General features: G+C 50.2%; 1 protein-coding gene across 3 annotated transcripts in view; it reads left to right on the top strand.

The window, feature by feature from the left end:
* The first annotated feature begins 6,649 nt into the window (after positions 1 to 6,649).
* ATCAY (ataxia, cerebellar, Cayman type) overlaps positions 6,650 to 17,173 on the top strand; it is a 33,969-nt gene continuing 23,445 nt past the window's right edge. Inside the window, exons 1-2 of one of the 3 annotated variants that reach the window (XM_014533442.1) lie at positions 6,650 to 7,561; positions 9,914 to 10,023. In XM_014533442.1, coding sequence (XP_014388928.1) covers positions 9,947 to 10,023 — 77 coding nt within the window. In that variant the 5' untranslated portion in view covers positions 6,650 to 7,561; positions 9,914 to 9,946. Of the gene's footprint in view, positions 7,562 to 9,913; positions 10,024 to 17,173 lie in introns of those variants that run through there. The other 2 variants (XM_014533447.1, XM_014533440.1) reach the window with 2 other exon arrangements.

Here is a 17,173-nt window from a genome sequence, read left to right as displayed (position 1 = left end):
CCCCACACGCCCCGCCTCTCACTCGGAGCCCCGCCTTCCCGCCGACGGCTCCGCCTCCGAGGACTCTGGCTCGGACCCCAGCCCACTCCCAGGCCCCGCCCCATACTGAGAGACCCCCGCATCTTGCTCCATATCCGAAGTCTTTGCTTGAGTCCAGCTTTATGTCCCGGACCCGGGTCCTTAGAGCCCCGCCTTCCATTTGACCACCCAAATGTGGGGAGTCTGGGCTCAAGCCCCGCCCCTAGCTTCAAGCCCTGCCCCATCTCGGAGCCCCGCCTTCCCTTTAACCACTCAGCTTTGGGGGTTCTCTGCCTCGCGGGCCTCCTTCTTGGCCTCTCATCCCAAGCACTGCCCCACTCAACACTTAAAATTTAGTGGCTCTAAATTAGTAATTTTCTACCTAAGTGATATGCCCCAGGGGACGTTAGGTGGTATCTGGGGACATTTGTGGTTTTCCTGACTGAGGAATGGAGGGGGTGAGGTACTGTTTAACACCCCACAGTGTCCAGAGTGGCCCCCCAAGAGGGAGATTACATAACATCCTTTTTCCTGTTATTGACCAAATGTCACTAGAGCCGATGTGGAGAAACCTACTCTAAGTGAAATAAATTTTGAGAGATATTTCTTGACCCACCTATTACAGGTGTGGACCCTGAGAAAGAAGATATTAAGAAGGGCTCTTGATGGCTTATAGGGCTCAAATTACCAAAAATAGATAGATAGACAGATAGATAGATAGATAGATAGATAGATAATAGATAGATAGATAGATAGATAGATAGATAGATGATAGATAGATAAAGCAAGCCTAGCAGCCATTTTTACACAAGGCCTCTCATGCAAACTGCTTCAGGGAGAGGCCTGCACTGAACCACCTGCCTGCACTGTGTTTCTGCCATCTGAACCAGCCCTTATAAAGGAGTTCCTAGAATCCTATTTCAACCAACAGGAATTGAGTCTTTCTTTGCCCATCCAATCGGAGCTGTGCAGCTCTGCTCAACCACAGGCTCTATTCTGACCAATCAGGATAGTGCCTTTTGGACCAATCAAACTGGTAGGATTTGGAGTCTTCCTTTGCATCAGGGACTAGGAGTGGGGACTTCTGTCCATATAAGCCACTTCCCATTGGCTGAGAGAGCTAACTTTTCCTTTCCATCAGAGATGTTCCCTCACTGAGCTGAAACACCGATTTTTCCAGGCAGGCTAGCAAGGAGCAGAGCAGAGCTGTTTAGCCAGAGAGGGGCCTGGCCCCAGGTCTATCTCACAATTATGCTGTTTTCACAGTGTGCTGTATCACAATTGAGCTGTTTTGCACTAAATAAAGGTTTCTTCTATAATGCACCTCAATTTGAGATTCCTATTGCTATTGAATTGACGCCAGCGATTATCAGTTGGCACAGGCCAGGTCATCTTGGGGAAGGCAGCAGTGAGCAACACTGACATGGTACCAGTCCTCAAGAACTTCGAATCAGGGAAGCAGATCATAACCAAATTATTAATTACAAGTATGGCATTTTCTTGGTTAATAACAACTTTATTGAGATATAATTCACACACTGTACAATTCACCCATTTAAGGTGTGCTAGTCAATCATTTTCAGTACCTTCACAGGGTTGTTCACCATCACCACTAACTCCAGATCATTTTTATTACCCCAAGAAGAAACCTTGTACCCATTAGCAGTCACTCCCTCAGCTCCTGGCAATCACCAATGTGCTTTCTGTCTCTATGGATTTTCCTGTTCTAGACATTTCATATCAATGGAATACTTGGCAACAAAAAAGAATAAACTCTCTATTATTGATTGATTGATTGATTTGAGAGAGAGAAGAAGGGAGGGAAAGAGAGGGGGGACCCACACTGATTTGTTGTTCCATTTATGCATTCATTGGTTGATTCTTGTATGTACCCTGACCAGGGATTGAACCCGCAACATTAGCATATTGGGAGCGATGATCTAACCAACTCAGCTACCTGGCCTGGGCAAGGAATAAACTCTTAATACATACAACCACTTAGATGAAGTTCTAGATAATTATGCTGAGTGGAAAAAGCCAATGTCAAAAGTCTTATGGCTTTATTTACATAAAATTCTTGAAAGGTCAAAATTATAAAAAATGGAGAACATATTTGTGATTTCCAGGGGTTAAGGACATGGGAACAGGAGATGGGGAGTGGAAGTGGCTATAAAATGGCAACATGAGAGATTCTGGGGTGATAGAAAAATTTTGAATCTTGACTATCAAAAGCAATAGTGAAATTGTAATATAATTTTGTAAGATGTTACCATTGGGTAACTTGGAGGGGAAAGGATACACGGGATCTCTCTGTGTTATTTCTTACAACCACATGGGATTCTAAAATTATTTCGAATTTTTTAAAATTAATTTTATAAAAGGCCAAAAAAAGTACATTTACTGACTGTGGTAGAGTGGTATTCTTTTGCCCCTTAATTTAAGCAAGCAGGGGGCCAGTTAATTCTTGGACAGAAACCATGGCAAGCCCAGGGTGCCAAGGAAAGCCCTTTGGGTGATTTAGCAGATGGCATTCTTCCATTTGTGTCTTTATGACCATGTGTGGCCTCGAGGAACAATCTGCCAAGCACAGTTCTCCCTCCATGTGCTGGCTAAAGCCCAGCGTGGTAATGATACATGGCCTCCCTCCAATTCCCTGCAGCTCTAACTAGATGAAGGCTGCATGCTTTATACAAAAGCAGAGCTGTTTTAATTGTTTTCCCTGGATTACATAACACCTCTTTTCCTGATATTGACTACAAGCATTGTGCTAAATGCTTTACCTGCACCATCATAACTAGTCCTCACACTGGCCCTCGGAAGTAGGTACAGTCAGTTCTCATTATCGGCAGTAGTTACATTCTATAAAGTTGGTACAAACACTGAATAGCAAACACTGAACCACTGCTTGTAGGGAAATACAGGGTTGGGTTCCTGTGAGGCTCTGGTCGCAACATTTTTATCAACTGATCAGTACATCACCTTGTTTTATGTGTATGTTTTGTTTAAGGACACCTTGATATACATTGTGATTCCTTAACATTGAACTCACAGCCCATAGCACTATAACTCATGCCAGAATGAAGCTTATATAATACTCATATCTTGCCCTAACCGGTTTGGCTCAGTGGATAGAGCGTCGGCCTGCGGACTGAAGAGTCCTAGGTTTCTATTCCAGTCAAGGGCATGTACCTTGGTTGCAGGCACATCCCCAGTAGGGGGCAGCTGATCGATGTTTCTCTCTCATCGATGTTTCTAACTCTCTATCCCTCCCCCTTCCTCTGTAAAAAAAAAAAAAATCAATAAAAAATATATTTTTAAAAATACTCATATCTTCTCCATCAGGCACATCCCAGCCAACTTGTGCTTAGAAACACTAGACAGCTCTTCAGCGACATGAGTGGGGGCCATTATAAACAGTGAAATCACCAACAATAATCACAAAAAATGCAAAAGCACAGCATTAAATAAACCCCAAAAAGGGAAGTCATTTACAGTCTGGACAGAGCAGGAGGGAACCTGCACTCAAATTTTTTACCGCTTTGGGCTGCCTGCAAATGACCCGGAAAGCACCATGAATATTGATTTGGGGGTTACAAATGTCACAAATAAATTTCAGCCAGTAGGCAAACTCACAAATAAGAAAACAACAAGTGATGAGGATCAAATGTACTCGTATTAATCCCCTTTGCAAGCCAGGAAAATGAGACTTGAGGAGGTTTAACAATTTCAATGCTTTAACAACTTTACTGAGAACCAACTATGTTTCAGGAATTCTTCTAGGTCTCAGCCCCAGCACTGTTGATACTTGTGTCCAGATAATTCCCTATTGTGGAGTATTGTCTATTGTAGGGTGTAGAGCAGCATCTCTGGTCTCTACCCACTCCATGCCAGGATCACTGGCATCCCTCAAGTCGTGATAACCAAAAATGTCATCAGACATCACCAAATGTCCTGGGTGTGGGGGAGAGCAGAATCACTTCCCAGTTATAAACACTGGTCTAGGAATTAGAGATTCAGTAATAACAAACTCCAACATCTATGATCTCAAGAAGCTTACATTATGGGGGACTGGGGAATGGGATGAGGGATTAGTGTTTACGGGGAAAGAGTTTCAGTTTGAGAAGATGAACAAGGTGGGGAGATGGATGGTGGTGATAGTTGTGAAATGTAATTAATGCCACTTAACCTTACACTTAAAATAATCAGAATGGTAAATTTTCTGTTATACATATTTTAACGCAATTTAAAATACAAACACCAAGCTTAGGTCTCAAGTTGGGCTCCCGAGTGGCTGCTGCTGCAGCACCACGGACAGCTCCCAGCGCCCTCTCATCGGGGAGAGGCTGGGCTTCTCAAATAGCCCTCTGTCCAGACTGCCTTTCTCTCCCTTTCCATCCTTCTAACTCCTCCTCAGTCCTCAGGGTCTAACCCACATCTTCACTGCCCTGGGATATCTTCCCATGCACACCCCTCCCCCCAAGCCACTCTGCTTCCAAGATGTCTCTAAACTAGCCCAGATCCCTTTGCCCATCTGTTTCTCATAGTGGGAGTCCTATGAAAGTAAAGTCTTATTTGTGTTTCAGACCCCAGTGCCCAGCACAGGACTCGTCTGAATTTCCCACTCAGGTAACACAGGAATCTTTCCCAGAGCTCCACTTCCTCCAGCCAGGAGGTGCAAAGTCCAGATCTTGTGCTGCAGGCTCTGGGCTCCAATCCCCCTCTGCTGTGGGGCAGTTGCTTTATGCCTTTGGCTTGGAGCGGTACATACCTTGATGCTGTGAGGGAAGCAGCCACACAATCGTGTTGTGTGGTACCCATGACGGGAACGAGCATTCATGTATCCTACCTACGTTTCCCAAACATCTCCTTTGTGTCAGATGCAGCTGCCCTCTACAGAGAATATTGCAGTGAACAAGACCCACTACGTCTAATTTGCCTTGAAATTTATAGTCTAATTAGGAAGGTCAGACAATAAACAAAGAAACAAGTAAATCATTTCAAGTGGGAAGTGCTGTGGGGGAAAAATCATCAGGTTTCTCAATGAGTCCATAGACACCCATGTTGACAGCAGTACTATTCACAATAACCAAAAAAAGTGGAAACAACAAAAGTGTCCAACCACTGGCGAATGGATAAATACAATATGGTCCATCCACACACTGGAATATTACTCAGCCATGAACAGGAGTGAAGCTCTGACACTCGGTACATGTGGATGAAACTTGAAAACATGATGCTCAGTGGGAGAAGCCGAATACAAAAGGCCATGGAGTGTGTGGTTCCATTTGTAGGAAATGTTCAGAACAGGCAAACCCACATTATATATGGCAGAAAGTGGATTCATGAGTGTCAGGGGCTGGGCAGGGGGAATTGAGGGAGGGCTTAATGGGGATGGGATTTCCCTTTAGAGTGATGAAAAAGTTCTGGAACTAGATAGTGGGGATAGTTGCACAACAATGTGAATGTATTTAATGCCGCTGAACTGTGTACTTACTTGCAAATGGTTAAAGTGACAAATCTTATGTTATGTACCACATTGTACCACAATCTAAGTATATATACTTTAAAAAATCAGACTGGACAATAGGATGTAGGGGGATGGAGTAGGAGGCAAGGTAGGGGGTGATAAGGTAAGGCCTCTCTGAGGAGAATACTTCTGAGGTGACACCTGAATAATGTGAACTTTCGGGGGGGAAAGCGTTCCTGGCAGAGGGAACAGCATGTGCAAGGGCCCTGGGGTGGGAATAAACTTGATGTGTTCACAGAACAGGCAAATACCACAGTGGTGATTAAGGAGCTGGAGAGAAGAATAAGCGTAAGTTCCTACCAGGTCCTACTTGGGGTCATATATTAGCTGCCATAACAAAGGACTACAAACCAGATGGCTCAAAGCTATAGACGTTTCTTTTCTTGCAGTTTTGGAGAACAGAAGTCCAAAGTCCGGGTGCTGGCAGGGCTGGCTCCTGCTGGAGGCTGTGAGGGCGAATCTATTCCAGGCCTCTCTCCCAGCCTCTGCAATTGTTGGTGTTCCTTGGCTTATAGATGCATCACCTGACCTCTGCCTTCCTGGTCACATGGTGTTCCTCTCTCACATGTCCCCTTCCCTTCTCTTCTCTCATAGCCACTTGTCATCGGATTTAAGGCTCATCCTAAATCCAGGATGATCCTTAACTTACTTCCAGCTACAAAGACTATTTTTTTCAAATAAGGTCACATGGGTTAGGGCATGGCCATATCTTTTTGGGGGAAAGAGGCTCTATTCAACCTGCTACAGGTCTAAAAAGTAAGCAAGAGCCTGGCCTGTGTGGCCCAGTTGGTTGAGCGTGGCCCTGTGCACCAAACGTCACCGGTTGGATTCCCAGTCAGGGCATATATGCCCAGGTTTCAGCTTCCATCCCCAGTCAGGGTACCTGCAGGAGGCAGCAGATCGATGTTTCTCTCTCTCTCTTTCTCTCTCTCTCTCCCTCCCTCCCTCTCCTCGTTCCCCTCCTCCTCCTCTCTCTCTCAAATCAATTTTTAAAAATTATTTTTAAAAAACAGTAAGCAAGAAACATGTATACAGCCTTTCTCGTGCTCCTGCACCGCGTTAACCACTCCCGTGCATTATCTCATCAAATGCTGAAACGCCAGGACCGTTTTTTCCATTTCACAGATGAGGAAACTGAAGCCGATCCAGGGCTCAACCCCGCATCTGGTCAGATTTCGGAGGATGCACTGTGAGCTCTACACCATTCTGCAGCCTCCCGAAGTCCTGCCGGTCAAGGTCACCGCAGTGCACCACTGCGAGGAGCGCCTTTCCCTCCGCGGCCCGAGCGAGCGAGCCCGGTGAGGTCTAGTCTCTCCAGCACACGCCCCGCCCGGTCCTAGGCTCACGGCTCAATCCATAGGGAGTGGCCGGCTGAGGCACCGCCAACCCGGGTCCTGAGGACATCGTTTCCTCCCTCCTTCCCTCTTAATCGAAGGAATGAGGCCTTCGCCGCCATCGGGTTATCTGTTTGTTTGCTCCTTGTTTTGTTTTTAAATCTGTGATGCGCCATCAGGACAATCATTTCCGCTTCTGCGGCGGGTGAGGCTCTCGGACAGGTCCCCTCCCAGCCAATGGAGAGCCGCGGATCCGGCAGGGGGCTGTGCTGTTCGGGCAGCCCTGCCCCCACCGACCCACCCCGCACACAAAAGCGGCGTAATTAACCATCTTACGGAAGCCGAGCCTCTGACGGCTGCGAGCTGGAACGCAGAATATACCTGAGAGTCACAGGCTGCGACGATGACCGGGCACGCCGCTGCCTCCGAGCGCGGGGGAGCCGACAGCTAGCTGCACACCGCTCGCGCCCCGGGACAAAAGCGCCCTCCGCGCCCGCCACGTCGCTCGGGGTGACCTTGCTTGGATGCAGAGTCCGCCCCTGCGCGCATCTTCCTCGGATGCTCTGAGAGCCCGCGGACGGGCGGGGAAGACCGGGGATGCCGGGCTGCAGCCGCGCAGGGCTCGCCTTTGTCTGCGCGTAACCGGGAGAGGCCTCGGAGGGAACCAGCACTCACCGCGGAGGTGAGTCCACCTCGCTTTCCCCCACCCTGCTGGGCGGGGTGCCCCAGGCATCTGCTGCTGCAGCCCCCCTTCTGGCTGACGGGGCTGGTGGGGAGCGAGAGCCACGGTCCTGACTCTTTGGGTGGGAACCCATCCGCTTCTCCGTCCGTTCCCCTTCCATGCCTATCTCTCACCAGGAGGCAGAGAACCGCACAATTTTCAGGACGCGTTTGGAGATTCGGCGGCTAAAACCCGCAGCCCCTCTCCGAACGCTTCCTACCAGACCGGAATGCCCACTTCCCCCCTCTGTGCCTTTCCTATTTATAGGCCTGGGAGCGATCCGGCAGAAGGCTTGGAGAGTGTGTACATCAAGGCTTGCCTATGGGGTGGGAGGCAGGGAGGTGGCTGAAGGCAGATTCCTCCTCTCTCTGGTCTTGACTGTGATGCGCTAATAATTCAGCACAACCGCGCAAAGGAACACTTCCCAGCTCTCCCTCTCCCAGCCTTTGCCTCATTGCCATTCTTCAATGTGAAGTCAGGATGGGAGAGTGGGAGTGGACAGGGCCTTCGGGGGCCTACCCACACCCACATGTAGAGGACCTTGGGGCAACATGTGTAGCTCCCAGGTCTGGGCTGTAGGTATGTGTGTGTGAGGTGGGGGACGGGGGGGTGGGGGTCCCTCCTGGGGGCTGAGGTCACACCCAACTCAGAATAAGGAAAACTGACGCAAAAGACCCCTCCCTTCCGGCAGGAAATGAAGTTCCATTGCGCTGACCTCTCCCTTGCAGTAGGGTTCTGGGTGGTCGTGGTTGCCCATGCGGTCAGGAAGATTTTTATTTATTTTTTTGGCGAACTGCGTCTCACTGTCCCTTGTCCATGAATGAATGACGACATTCACGGAAGTGGGGAACGGGTTCGAACTGCAGCCATCCTCTCCCTCCCTGCCTGGCCCTCACCGGCCTCAGGCTCCACCTGGGTCCTCCCTCTCTGAGCCAGGATCCCAAATGCAGACCCTCACCCTTTCCGGGGACCGTGGTCCAGTGCGGGCAGGGCTTGGGATGTCACACCTCAGCTGTTGGCCATGCACCGGCTCCACAGAGGGGCGGCTGGGCAACAGGGAAGGTGAGGGGCTGGCTGGAGGTGAGGGGCCTGAGGCTAACAACACTGGAGCTGTTTGGAGGGTGGGAGAATGGGATGAAGGACACAGCAGGTCCTCTATAATGACAGCCAAAGCCATGCCTGAAATCCTGTCACAGATCTGCGGATGAAAACAGGGTTTCTCAATCTCAGATCTATAGGCACTGGGAGCCAGATGATCATATCCTGGACGCTGCAGGGTGTTGAGAATCATCCCTGGCCTCCACCCTTTCAGTCCCAGGAGCAACCCCCCTCCAGTTGTGACAACCAAGCATTGCCACGTGTTCCCTGCTGCTGCTGGGGGCGGGGGGCGGGTGGTCAGAATTGTCCCCAGTGGAGAACCGCAGGTTTAAAAGCACAGAACCTATGGTGTCATTTGAGTCCTACGATCCTGGATTGTTATGCCCAGAAGGTATCATAGAGATTATTTCTAGCACAACTCTTTCATTTACAAACAGGGAAACTGAAGCCGGGAGAGGTGAATGGCCTGAGAGTCTGCCATACCCCAGGTTATACCCAAATTCAATCTCATTCAGCAGCTGGCTCTGCTCCCAGGCAGCCCAGCACTTAAGCCATCATCTAGAGTGCTGTGTCCCCCCCGCCCCTGCCCTCAGCCAGCTCCTAGAACAAGAAAAACAAAACTGGCATTTTGTGGTTGGTAATAGTTATGATCCTGACTCCCAACCCCAGTCACTTTCCACACTGCCTTCGTTAGCCCTCAGGTCAGCAAGTTGTCAAGATTTTCTTCTTTGGGTGGTGGGCGGGGGGGATAAAGGGGCAGTGTAGGTGGCCTGGAGCAGATAGAGATGAGTTGGAGAGATGGGTTGGGGTTGACCAGGTCCTGTTTGAAAGTGTCAATCCCAGCAAGGAAGCTTAAGTATATTAGTCATCAACACTTTAGTATAAATGAGTTTAATTGCTTTATGGCTTCCCAGTTGAAGACTAAGATAATGAAAGGGTGATGAGCTCTGAGGAAGGTGGATTTCAGAGTGTTAGGCGGAGGGGAGCCTGTAGCTGGGGCCCCAGTCTCTCACCTGGGTTCAAACTCCAGACCCACATGGGTGTTCTTCTGTTTTATCACCTGTGAAACGGGAAGCCTCATGGGGCTGGGCAATGATTCAGTAAAACGATGGGTGCAAGAGCTCTTTGCAGATGGATCTGAAATGCTGAACACAGGTGAGGGGTTGTTATGATGATGATTGTCCAGTAAAACCTCCATCCGTGGCTCTCCTTCAGAACTCATCCCTGCTTCAAGCCACACTTGATCCCATGGGGACAACAGAAGCCACACTCCGGATGGAAAACGTGGATGTGAAGGACGAATGGCAGGATGAAGGTCTTCCCAGGTACAGCTCCCCAGGTCTCTGTGTCAGCCGTGGAGGCCGTGGGCCCAGCACTTCTCCCCGGTGGGTTGCGGGAGAACTGCCAGTTGACCAGGCCAGGCCCACAATTAATATTTGCTACATTGTTTAAGATTGATTTCCACCCCACCCGCTACCCCTAAAAAGCTCCCATTTCCACACTATTTTGAGAATTCTAAACATTCTTGCAAACCCATTTCATGGACTATTATAATAGTCTTACCTGGGTTCCCATGAATCGGGTGATATTTTTACCTGCAGCAGTCAGAGGGACTGTGTCATACCCCCTGCTTAAACCCCTGGGGCAAATGCCCATCCCACAGAGAATCCGGGGTTCGGCCTCCGCCTGCTTCTTTGAGCTTACTGCCATCGCTATCTGTCCCCTTCATGCCCCTCCAGCCCCAGTAGCTTCCTTCCAGTTCCTTACCCGTATCTGGCTGCCTCTGACTTTCAGACTTAGCACTGGCTGTTCCGTCTGCCTGGAACACTCTTCCCCAAACACCCTTGCCTCCCTCATCTCCTTCAGGTCTCTGCCCACAGGCCACCTGCTCAGAGAGGACCTCCTGGCCCCTTTATTATCCTCTCCCAAGTTTCTGAAGAACGGCACCCAAAGATACCCACATCCTAATCACTGAGACCTGAGAATGTTCCCTTCGTGGCAAAAGGCACTTTGCAAGTGTGATTAAGTTAAGGAACTTAAAATGAGGATATGATCCTGGGTTATCCAGGTGGTCCTTATAAGAGGGAGGCAGAAGGAGACTTGACTATGGAAGTAGGAGCTATGACAGTGATGGCGAACCTATGACACGCGTGTCAGAGGTGACACGCGAACTCATTTTTTTGGTTGATTTTTCTTTGTTAAATGGCATTTAAATATATAAAATAAATATCAAAATATAAGTCTTTGTTTCACTATGGTTGCAAAGATCAAAAAATTTCTATATGTGACACGGCACCAGAGTTAAGTTAGGGTTTTTCAAAATGCTGACACGCCAAGCTCAAAAGGTTCGCCATCACTGAGCTATGATGATGGAAGTAACAGATGGGAGTCATGGGAGAAAGGGGCCATGAACCAAGGGATGCAAGCACCTCTGGAAACTGGAAAAAGCAGGAAACAGTCTCCCCTGGAGCCTCCAGAAAAAACTAGCCCTGCTCACACCTTGCCTTTAGCCCAGTGAAACTGATTTCATACTTACTCCTGGCCTCTAGCATCATAAGAGAATACACTTGTGTTGATTTAAGCCACAAAGTTTGTGGTAATTTGTTATAGCAGCTGTAGGAGACCCATACTATCTACTACACTAATTATTTTATATATTTCTCTTTTTTTTTTAAAGTCCATTTTCCCCCAAAGGGAACTCCACGAGAGCAGGGGCCTTTGATTTGACCACTGCTGTATGCTAGCATGATGACAGAGCCTGGCATACAGTTGGTGCTCAATAGATAGGATGAATGAATGACAGTCACCGGAAGGAATAAAAACAAGTAGGAAGAAAGCCCTGAGCAGCATCCACTGCTGACATGCAAGAACCACCAGGCCTCCTTCTCTCTCTCTCTCTCTCTCTCTCTCTCCTCTCTCTCTTCTCTTGTTTTCTCCTCCAGCGAGGCGTTGCTAGCATAACACAAACCATCTTCAGCACAGGCTCCCCTATTTCATTGTTTGGATACAACCACTCATTTCCCTCCCCCTTTAATGCAAGGACTTTACCCCCAGGAGGTGATGACCAAGAGTTAGTTACATAACCACCTGGGAAGGAACAAAGAGACTGAGCGTGTTCACCCTGGAAGAGACTTTGAAGAGGTTCTCCAGCTCCAGAAATCTGTTGCCAAGGGCTCTGAGGGCAGAAACTAAGCTGGTGAACCACAGGCATGAAGGGGACGCAGGTTTGACTCCAACATAGGATATGTGGACTCAAATGGTCCGAGATACGCTTTTTACAACTGGTCCCGTTCAAAGGCTAGACGGGCTTGTGGGAGAGGTCCTGGGCTCCCTCTCGACTGTGTCCAAGGGGAAGCTGCGCTGTGGAGGGCGTGAGCCCCAGATGAATTTGAATTTAGCCTCTCCTTGAAGCTAGTCATTTTCAGTCTATATTTTGCACAGGTGTGTGTGGATCTTTATAGCGAGAGGGGCCAGTTCTCAGAAGAGCTGAGATCTCTTGTCTGCTCAGTACTGTCGTCTGTAGCAGTTTGTCTCCAGGAATAGAAGTATTTTGGGTAAGAGATGGCCACTGCATTAGGGCCAACCTCCTGCCCTTTCACCTTTAGAATGTTCTTTCCTCTCCACACTCCCTCCTAGAAGTCTTTCTCGTCAACTCTATAAGGTAGGGAGTGCTAATGCCTGGGGAAGGGATCTCCAGACACCCAGACTTGGCAGTTTGGGCAAATGAAGGATCGTTTTCTAGCAAGGAAGTCCTGATGTCGTTAAAAAGACTAGCCCGGCCAGTGTTGCTCAGTGGTTGAGCATCAACCTATGAACCAGGAGGTCACGGGTTTGTATTCCTGGTCAGGGCACATGCCCAGGTTGCAGGCTCGATTCCCCAGTAAGGGGCATGCAGGAGGCAACCGATCAATGATGCTCTCTCATCACTGATGTTTCTATCTCTCTCTCCCTCTCCCTTCCTCTCTGAAATCAATAAAAATATATTTAAAAAAAATAAAATAGAGCCCTAGCTGGTTTGGCTCAGTGGATAGAGCGTCGGCCTGCGAACTGAAGGGTCCTGGGTTTGATTCCAGTCCAGGGCACATGCCTGGGTTGCAGGCTCAATCCCCAGTGGGGGTCATGCAGAAGGCAGCCAATTGGTGGTTCTCTCTCATCATTGATGTTTCTATCTCTCTCTCCCTCTTCTTTCCTCTCTAAAATCAATAAAAAATATATTTAAAAAAGTAAAATAGAAAGGCTCCCAAATGGACAGGAAGTGGCTTTGAGAGCAGTCACGAGCTCCTGTTGCGGGGGAGGAGTCTGTTTCCTCTCCCGTAAAAAGTGGGATCAGATGGGGTGATTGCAGTAGGTTCCTTCCAGCACCAAATGTCCGGGTTCCGATGGGTCTTTGATCGGTCTTAGCATCTCTGGCCTCTGCTGAGACCAAAGCACTCCTGGGCCTGGACTTTGAGAACCTTCTGATTCAAACCCCAACAGGCTTGCTCAGCCACGTTGGGCAACTCTTCAAGCATCTTTGCGCCTCAGTTTTCCTATCTGTAAAATAGGGGCAATCATCCCTGGCTCAGGAAGTTGTGAGAACTCAATGAGGTGTGTGGGGCCGGATGGTTAAGATGGGCTGTCTAAATGATGAAGGCTGCCCAGAGTCATTGTCACCCTCAGTATTGTTCCTATTAGGTTTTTAAAAAATATATATTTGATTGATTTCAGAGAGGAAGGGAGAGGGAGAGAGAGATAGAAACATCCATGATGAGAGAGAATCAACGATTGGCTGCCTCCTGCACACCCCCACTGGGGATCAAGCCTGAAACCTGGGCATGTGCTCTTACCAGAAATCGAACCATGACCTCCTTGTTCATAGGTCAATGCTCAGCCACTGAGCCATGCCAGCCGGGCTTTTCCTAGTTGTTTGTGTCTTGTTCACTCTAGTACCTTTTTCTGCCCCCCTCCCAATATTTTAAAAGGTAGCCCCTCTCGAAAGTGCTGTGGAGACAAAAATGGGGCTGATGGCAGTTGCAAATGTGAATTTCAAGTAAGTTTCCCCCAGCTGCAGAGGGTCCCTCTCTCTTTTCAGCAGTTCAGTGTTTGCAAGAGAGTGGCCTCGCTGTGCAGCCCTGCGTGGTGAGGGGGCCTTGCCAAGGCTCTGTCTTCCTCATTCTGGAAGAAGTGAGTGCAGCTCCTTGATGCTGCGTCCAGCTGCATTTCAACATAAGCACCTCTGTCTGGTGCCAGACAACCCACCATTCTATTCCTTCCAGCTCAGCGAGCCCTTCCCCGGGGCGTCTTCACGCTTCTCGTGCCCACAGCCCCCTCCTGCTGCCATTACCTTGCAGTCTCTTCCTTCACTTCCTGCCCTTCTGCAGATTCTTATGGAGTCTGAGGTGAGGGCAGCCTGGGGATTGTCTATCTCACTGCCTAGTTTTCTCCTTTAATTCAGTCTAATGATCTGCACCGACTGTATGCCCGGCCCTGGGTGAAACGCTGGGGACACGTGGAGAACAGGACAGCCACCTCAGCCCGGCCGGCGAGGCTCTGTGGTTGAGTGTCGAACCAGGAGGGCACAGTTTGATTCCCCATCAGGGCACATGCCCGGGTTGCAGGCTCCATTCCCAGTATGGGGCATGCAAAAGGCAGCCGATCAGTGATTCTCTCTCATCATTGATGTCTCTATCTCTCTCTCCCTTCCTCTCTGAAATCAATAAAATACATTTTTTTAAAAAGGCAGCCACCCTCATAGGGTGCTCACAGTCTGGGGCAGAGACAGGCTGTCCCCTTTAACCTTACAACCCACTGAGAAATTGCAGGTGGGTTCTCGGCCCTTGGAGAGGGCCTGGGTGGGGTCTGAGCAGGTAAAGGCTGAGCATTCCAAACCGAGAGAGCGACACATGTATAGGCATTGAGGCCGGCAGGAGCAGGATCGGGACTGAAGGGAGGCTGAGTGGAGAAACTGAGAGCCAGGGTGGAGAAGGGCTGGACCAGGGTCTCATAGCTAAAGAGGGGCAGGTGCAGGACCAGATGTCTGACCCCAGTGGCCATGGGCTCTGGTTGTTTATAAATGTTTATTCTGCTATAGTCCTAATCTTAACACGTTGAGTGCCATGTCAGTCACCGGTGACTGACACTGTACTTTCCGTCCGGACCGGTCAGGCACTGGTGTCGCCAGCATGTCGGTGAAATCGGATATCGCGGGCTAAACAGAAAGGAAGACAGAACAGGCTCGGTGCTTAATGTGTTAACAGAACATCTAGAAGCAGGAAGCAGCCCTCGAGGCAGAGGGAACAGGATGTGCCCTGGGCACTGGGGCAAGGAAGACCTCAGCCTGGTAAGGAGTGCAGTGTGAGAGCCCAACTGGTACACCCACAGGGTTCACAGACGCCACCTCCTGAGGGATGCCCAGGTGAGGGGTTTTCTAAACATATATTTTTATTGATTTCAGAGAGGAAGGAGATGGGAGAGAGAGAGAGAGAGAAACATCAATGATGAGAGAGAATCAGTGATCGGCTGCCTCCGGCCTCCACTGTGGGGATCAATCCTGCAACCCGGCCGTGTGCCCTGACCGGGAATCAAACCATGACCTCCGGGTGAGGGGTTTTTATTTCACCCTGAAAGGGTGCATGCGTTTCCTGGAGCTGCCATAGCAAAGTACCGCCAACCGGATGCTTAAGACACAGAAATGGGTTCTTTCCCGCTTCTGGAGGCTAGACATCCGAAGTCAAGGTGCCAGCAGGACCATGCTCCCTCTGAGGCCCTCGGGCTCCCAGGGAGGGTCCTTCCCGCCTCTTCCAGCTTCTGGTGCCGGCTGGCACTCCTTGGCATCCCTCGGCTCGTGGACACGTCACTTTAACCTCTGCCTCCACCTTCACAGGGCCTTCTCCTGTGAGGGCCTGTATCCATGTTTTCTTCTCCTTATAAGTACACCACTCATTCAGGGCCCCATAATCCAGTATGACCTCAACTTCATTCATCTGCAAAAACGCTATTTCCAAACAGGTCACAGTCCCAGGCCCTGGGAGTTAGTAACTGAGTTACCCTCCTGGGAGGACACCATTAGCCCCCACAGAAGGAGGAAGCCACACCGTGTGCCTTGCATATGCAGGGGAGCCCAACCTTTTCCCTGGGTCTCCCATCTCTGAGAGCAAGCTCTACCGAGAGCCATCTGCGTCCGCCTCGGGTCCATGGCAAGGCTTTAGCTCTGCGTAGTTTGAGGTTTTCCTGGGACTGGGGGGAGTAACAAGGTCTCGCCTGCCCGGAAAGCCGCAGCCCTGTGTCCCGGCGCAGTGGGTATTTGCTCTGCCCTGGTCAGAAGCCGTGGCTTGTCCTCCAAGGAGCCCGGAGTCCTGCTGAGTCAGCTTCCCCAGTTCTCCAGCATGAGCTGGAACGTTTATTGAATATCCATTGCATTCTCTGGGCTGTGCCAGGCGCCTCAGCCTCATGACCTCCTTCCACCCCCAGGACAGCAGCCCCCCTGGGGCCTGCCTTTCTCCCCACCCACATCTTCCTTCCACTCTCCCTTCCCCACTGCTCTCTCTGCTCCTGACACCCTGGTCCACTTTCTGATCTATTCCTACAACTCACCAAGTTTATTCGGCCTCAGGGTGCTCGCGCCTGCTGTGCCTTCCATCAGGATTGTCCTTTCCGCAGTCTTCCCATGTGCCAGCCTCTTGCCTTCAGTCTCCACTCAAAAGTCACCTGCTTGCCCTACCCAGTTTGGCTCAGTGGACAGAGCGCCAGCCTGCGGATTGAACAGTCCCGGGTTCAATTCTGATCAAGGGCACATGCCTCGGTTGCAGGCTCCTCCCTGGCCCAGCCCTGATGGGGGCTTGTGCAGGAGGCAACCAGGTCTCGCCTGCCCGGAAAGCCGCAGCCCTGTGGCCCGGCGCGGTGGGTATTTGCTCTGCCCTGGTCAGAAGCCGTGGCCTGTCCTCCAAGGAGCCCGGAGTCCTGCTGAGTCAGCTTCCCCAGTTCTCCAGCATGAGCTGGAACGTTTATTGAATATCCATTGCATTCTCTGGGCTGTGCCAGGCGCCTCAGCCTCATGACCTCCTTCCACCCCCAGGACAGCAGCCCCACTGGGGCCTGCCTTTCTCCCCACCCACATCCTCCTTCCACTCTCCCTTCCCCACTGCTCTCTCTGCTCCTGACACCCTGGTCTGCTTTCTGATCTGTTCCTACAACTCACCAAGTTTATTCGGCCTCAGGGTGCTCACACCTGCTGTGCCTTCCATCAGGATTGCCCTTTCCGCAGTCTTCCCATGATGCCAGCCTCTTGCCTTCAGTCTCCGCTCAAAAGTCACCTGCTCGCCCTACCCGCTCAGTGGACAGAGCGCCAGCCTACAGACTGAACTGTCCCAGGTCGATTCTGATCAAGGGCACATGCCTCGATTGCAGGCTCCTCCCTGGCCCAGCCCTGATGGGGGCTTGTGCAGGAGGCAACCAATCGATGTGTTTCTCTCACATCGATGTTTCTCTCTGTCTTTC

This window comes from Myotis brandtii, unplaced genomic scaffold, assembly GCF_000412655.1.
Source record: "Myotis brandtii unplaced genomic scaffold, ASM41265v1 scaffold122, whole genome shotgun sequence".
Classification (NCBI taxonomy): Eukaryota; Metazoa; Chordata; class Mammalia; order Chiroptera; family Vespertilionidae; genus Myotis; species Myotis brandtii.
This window is presented reverse-complemented; position numbering and strand designations above follow the sequence as displayed.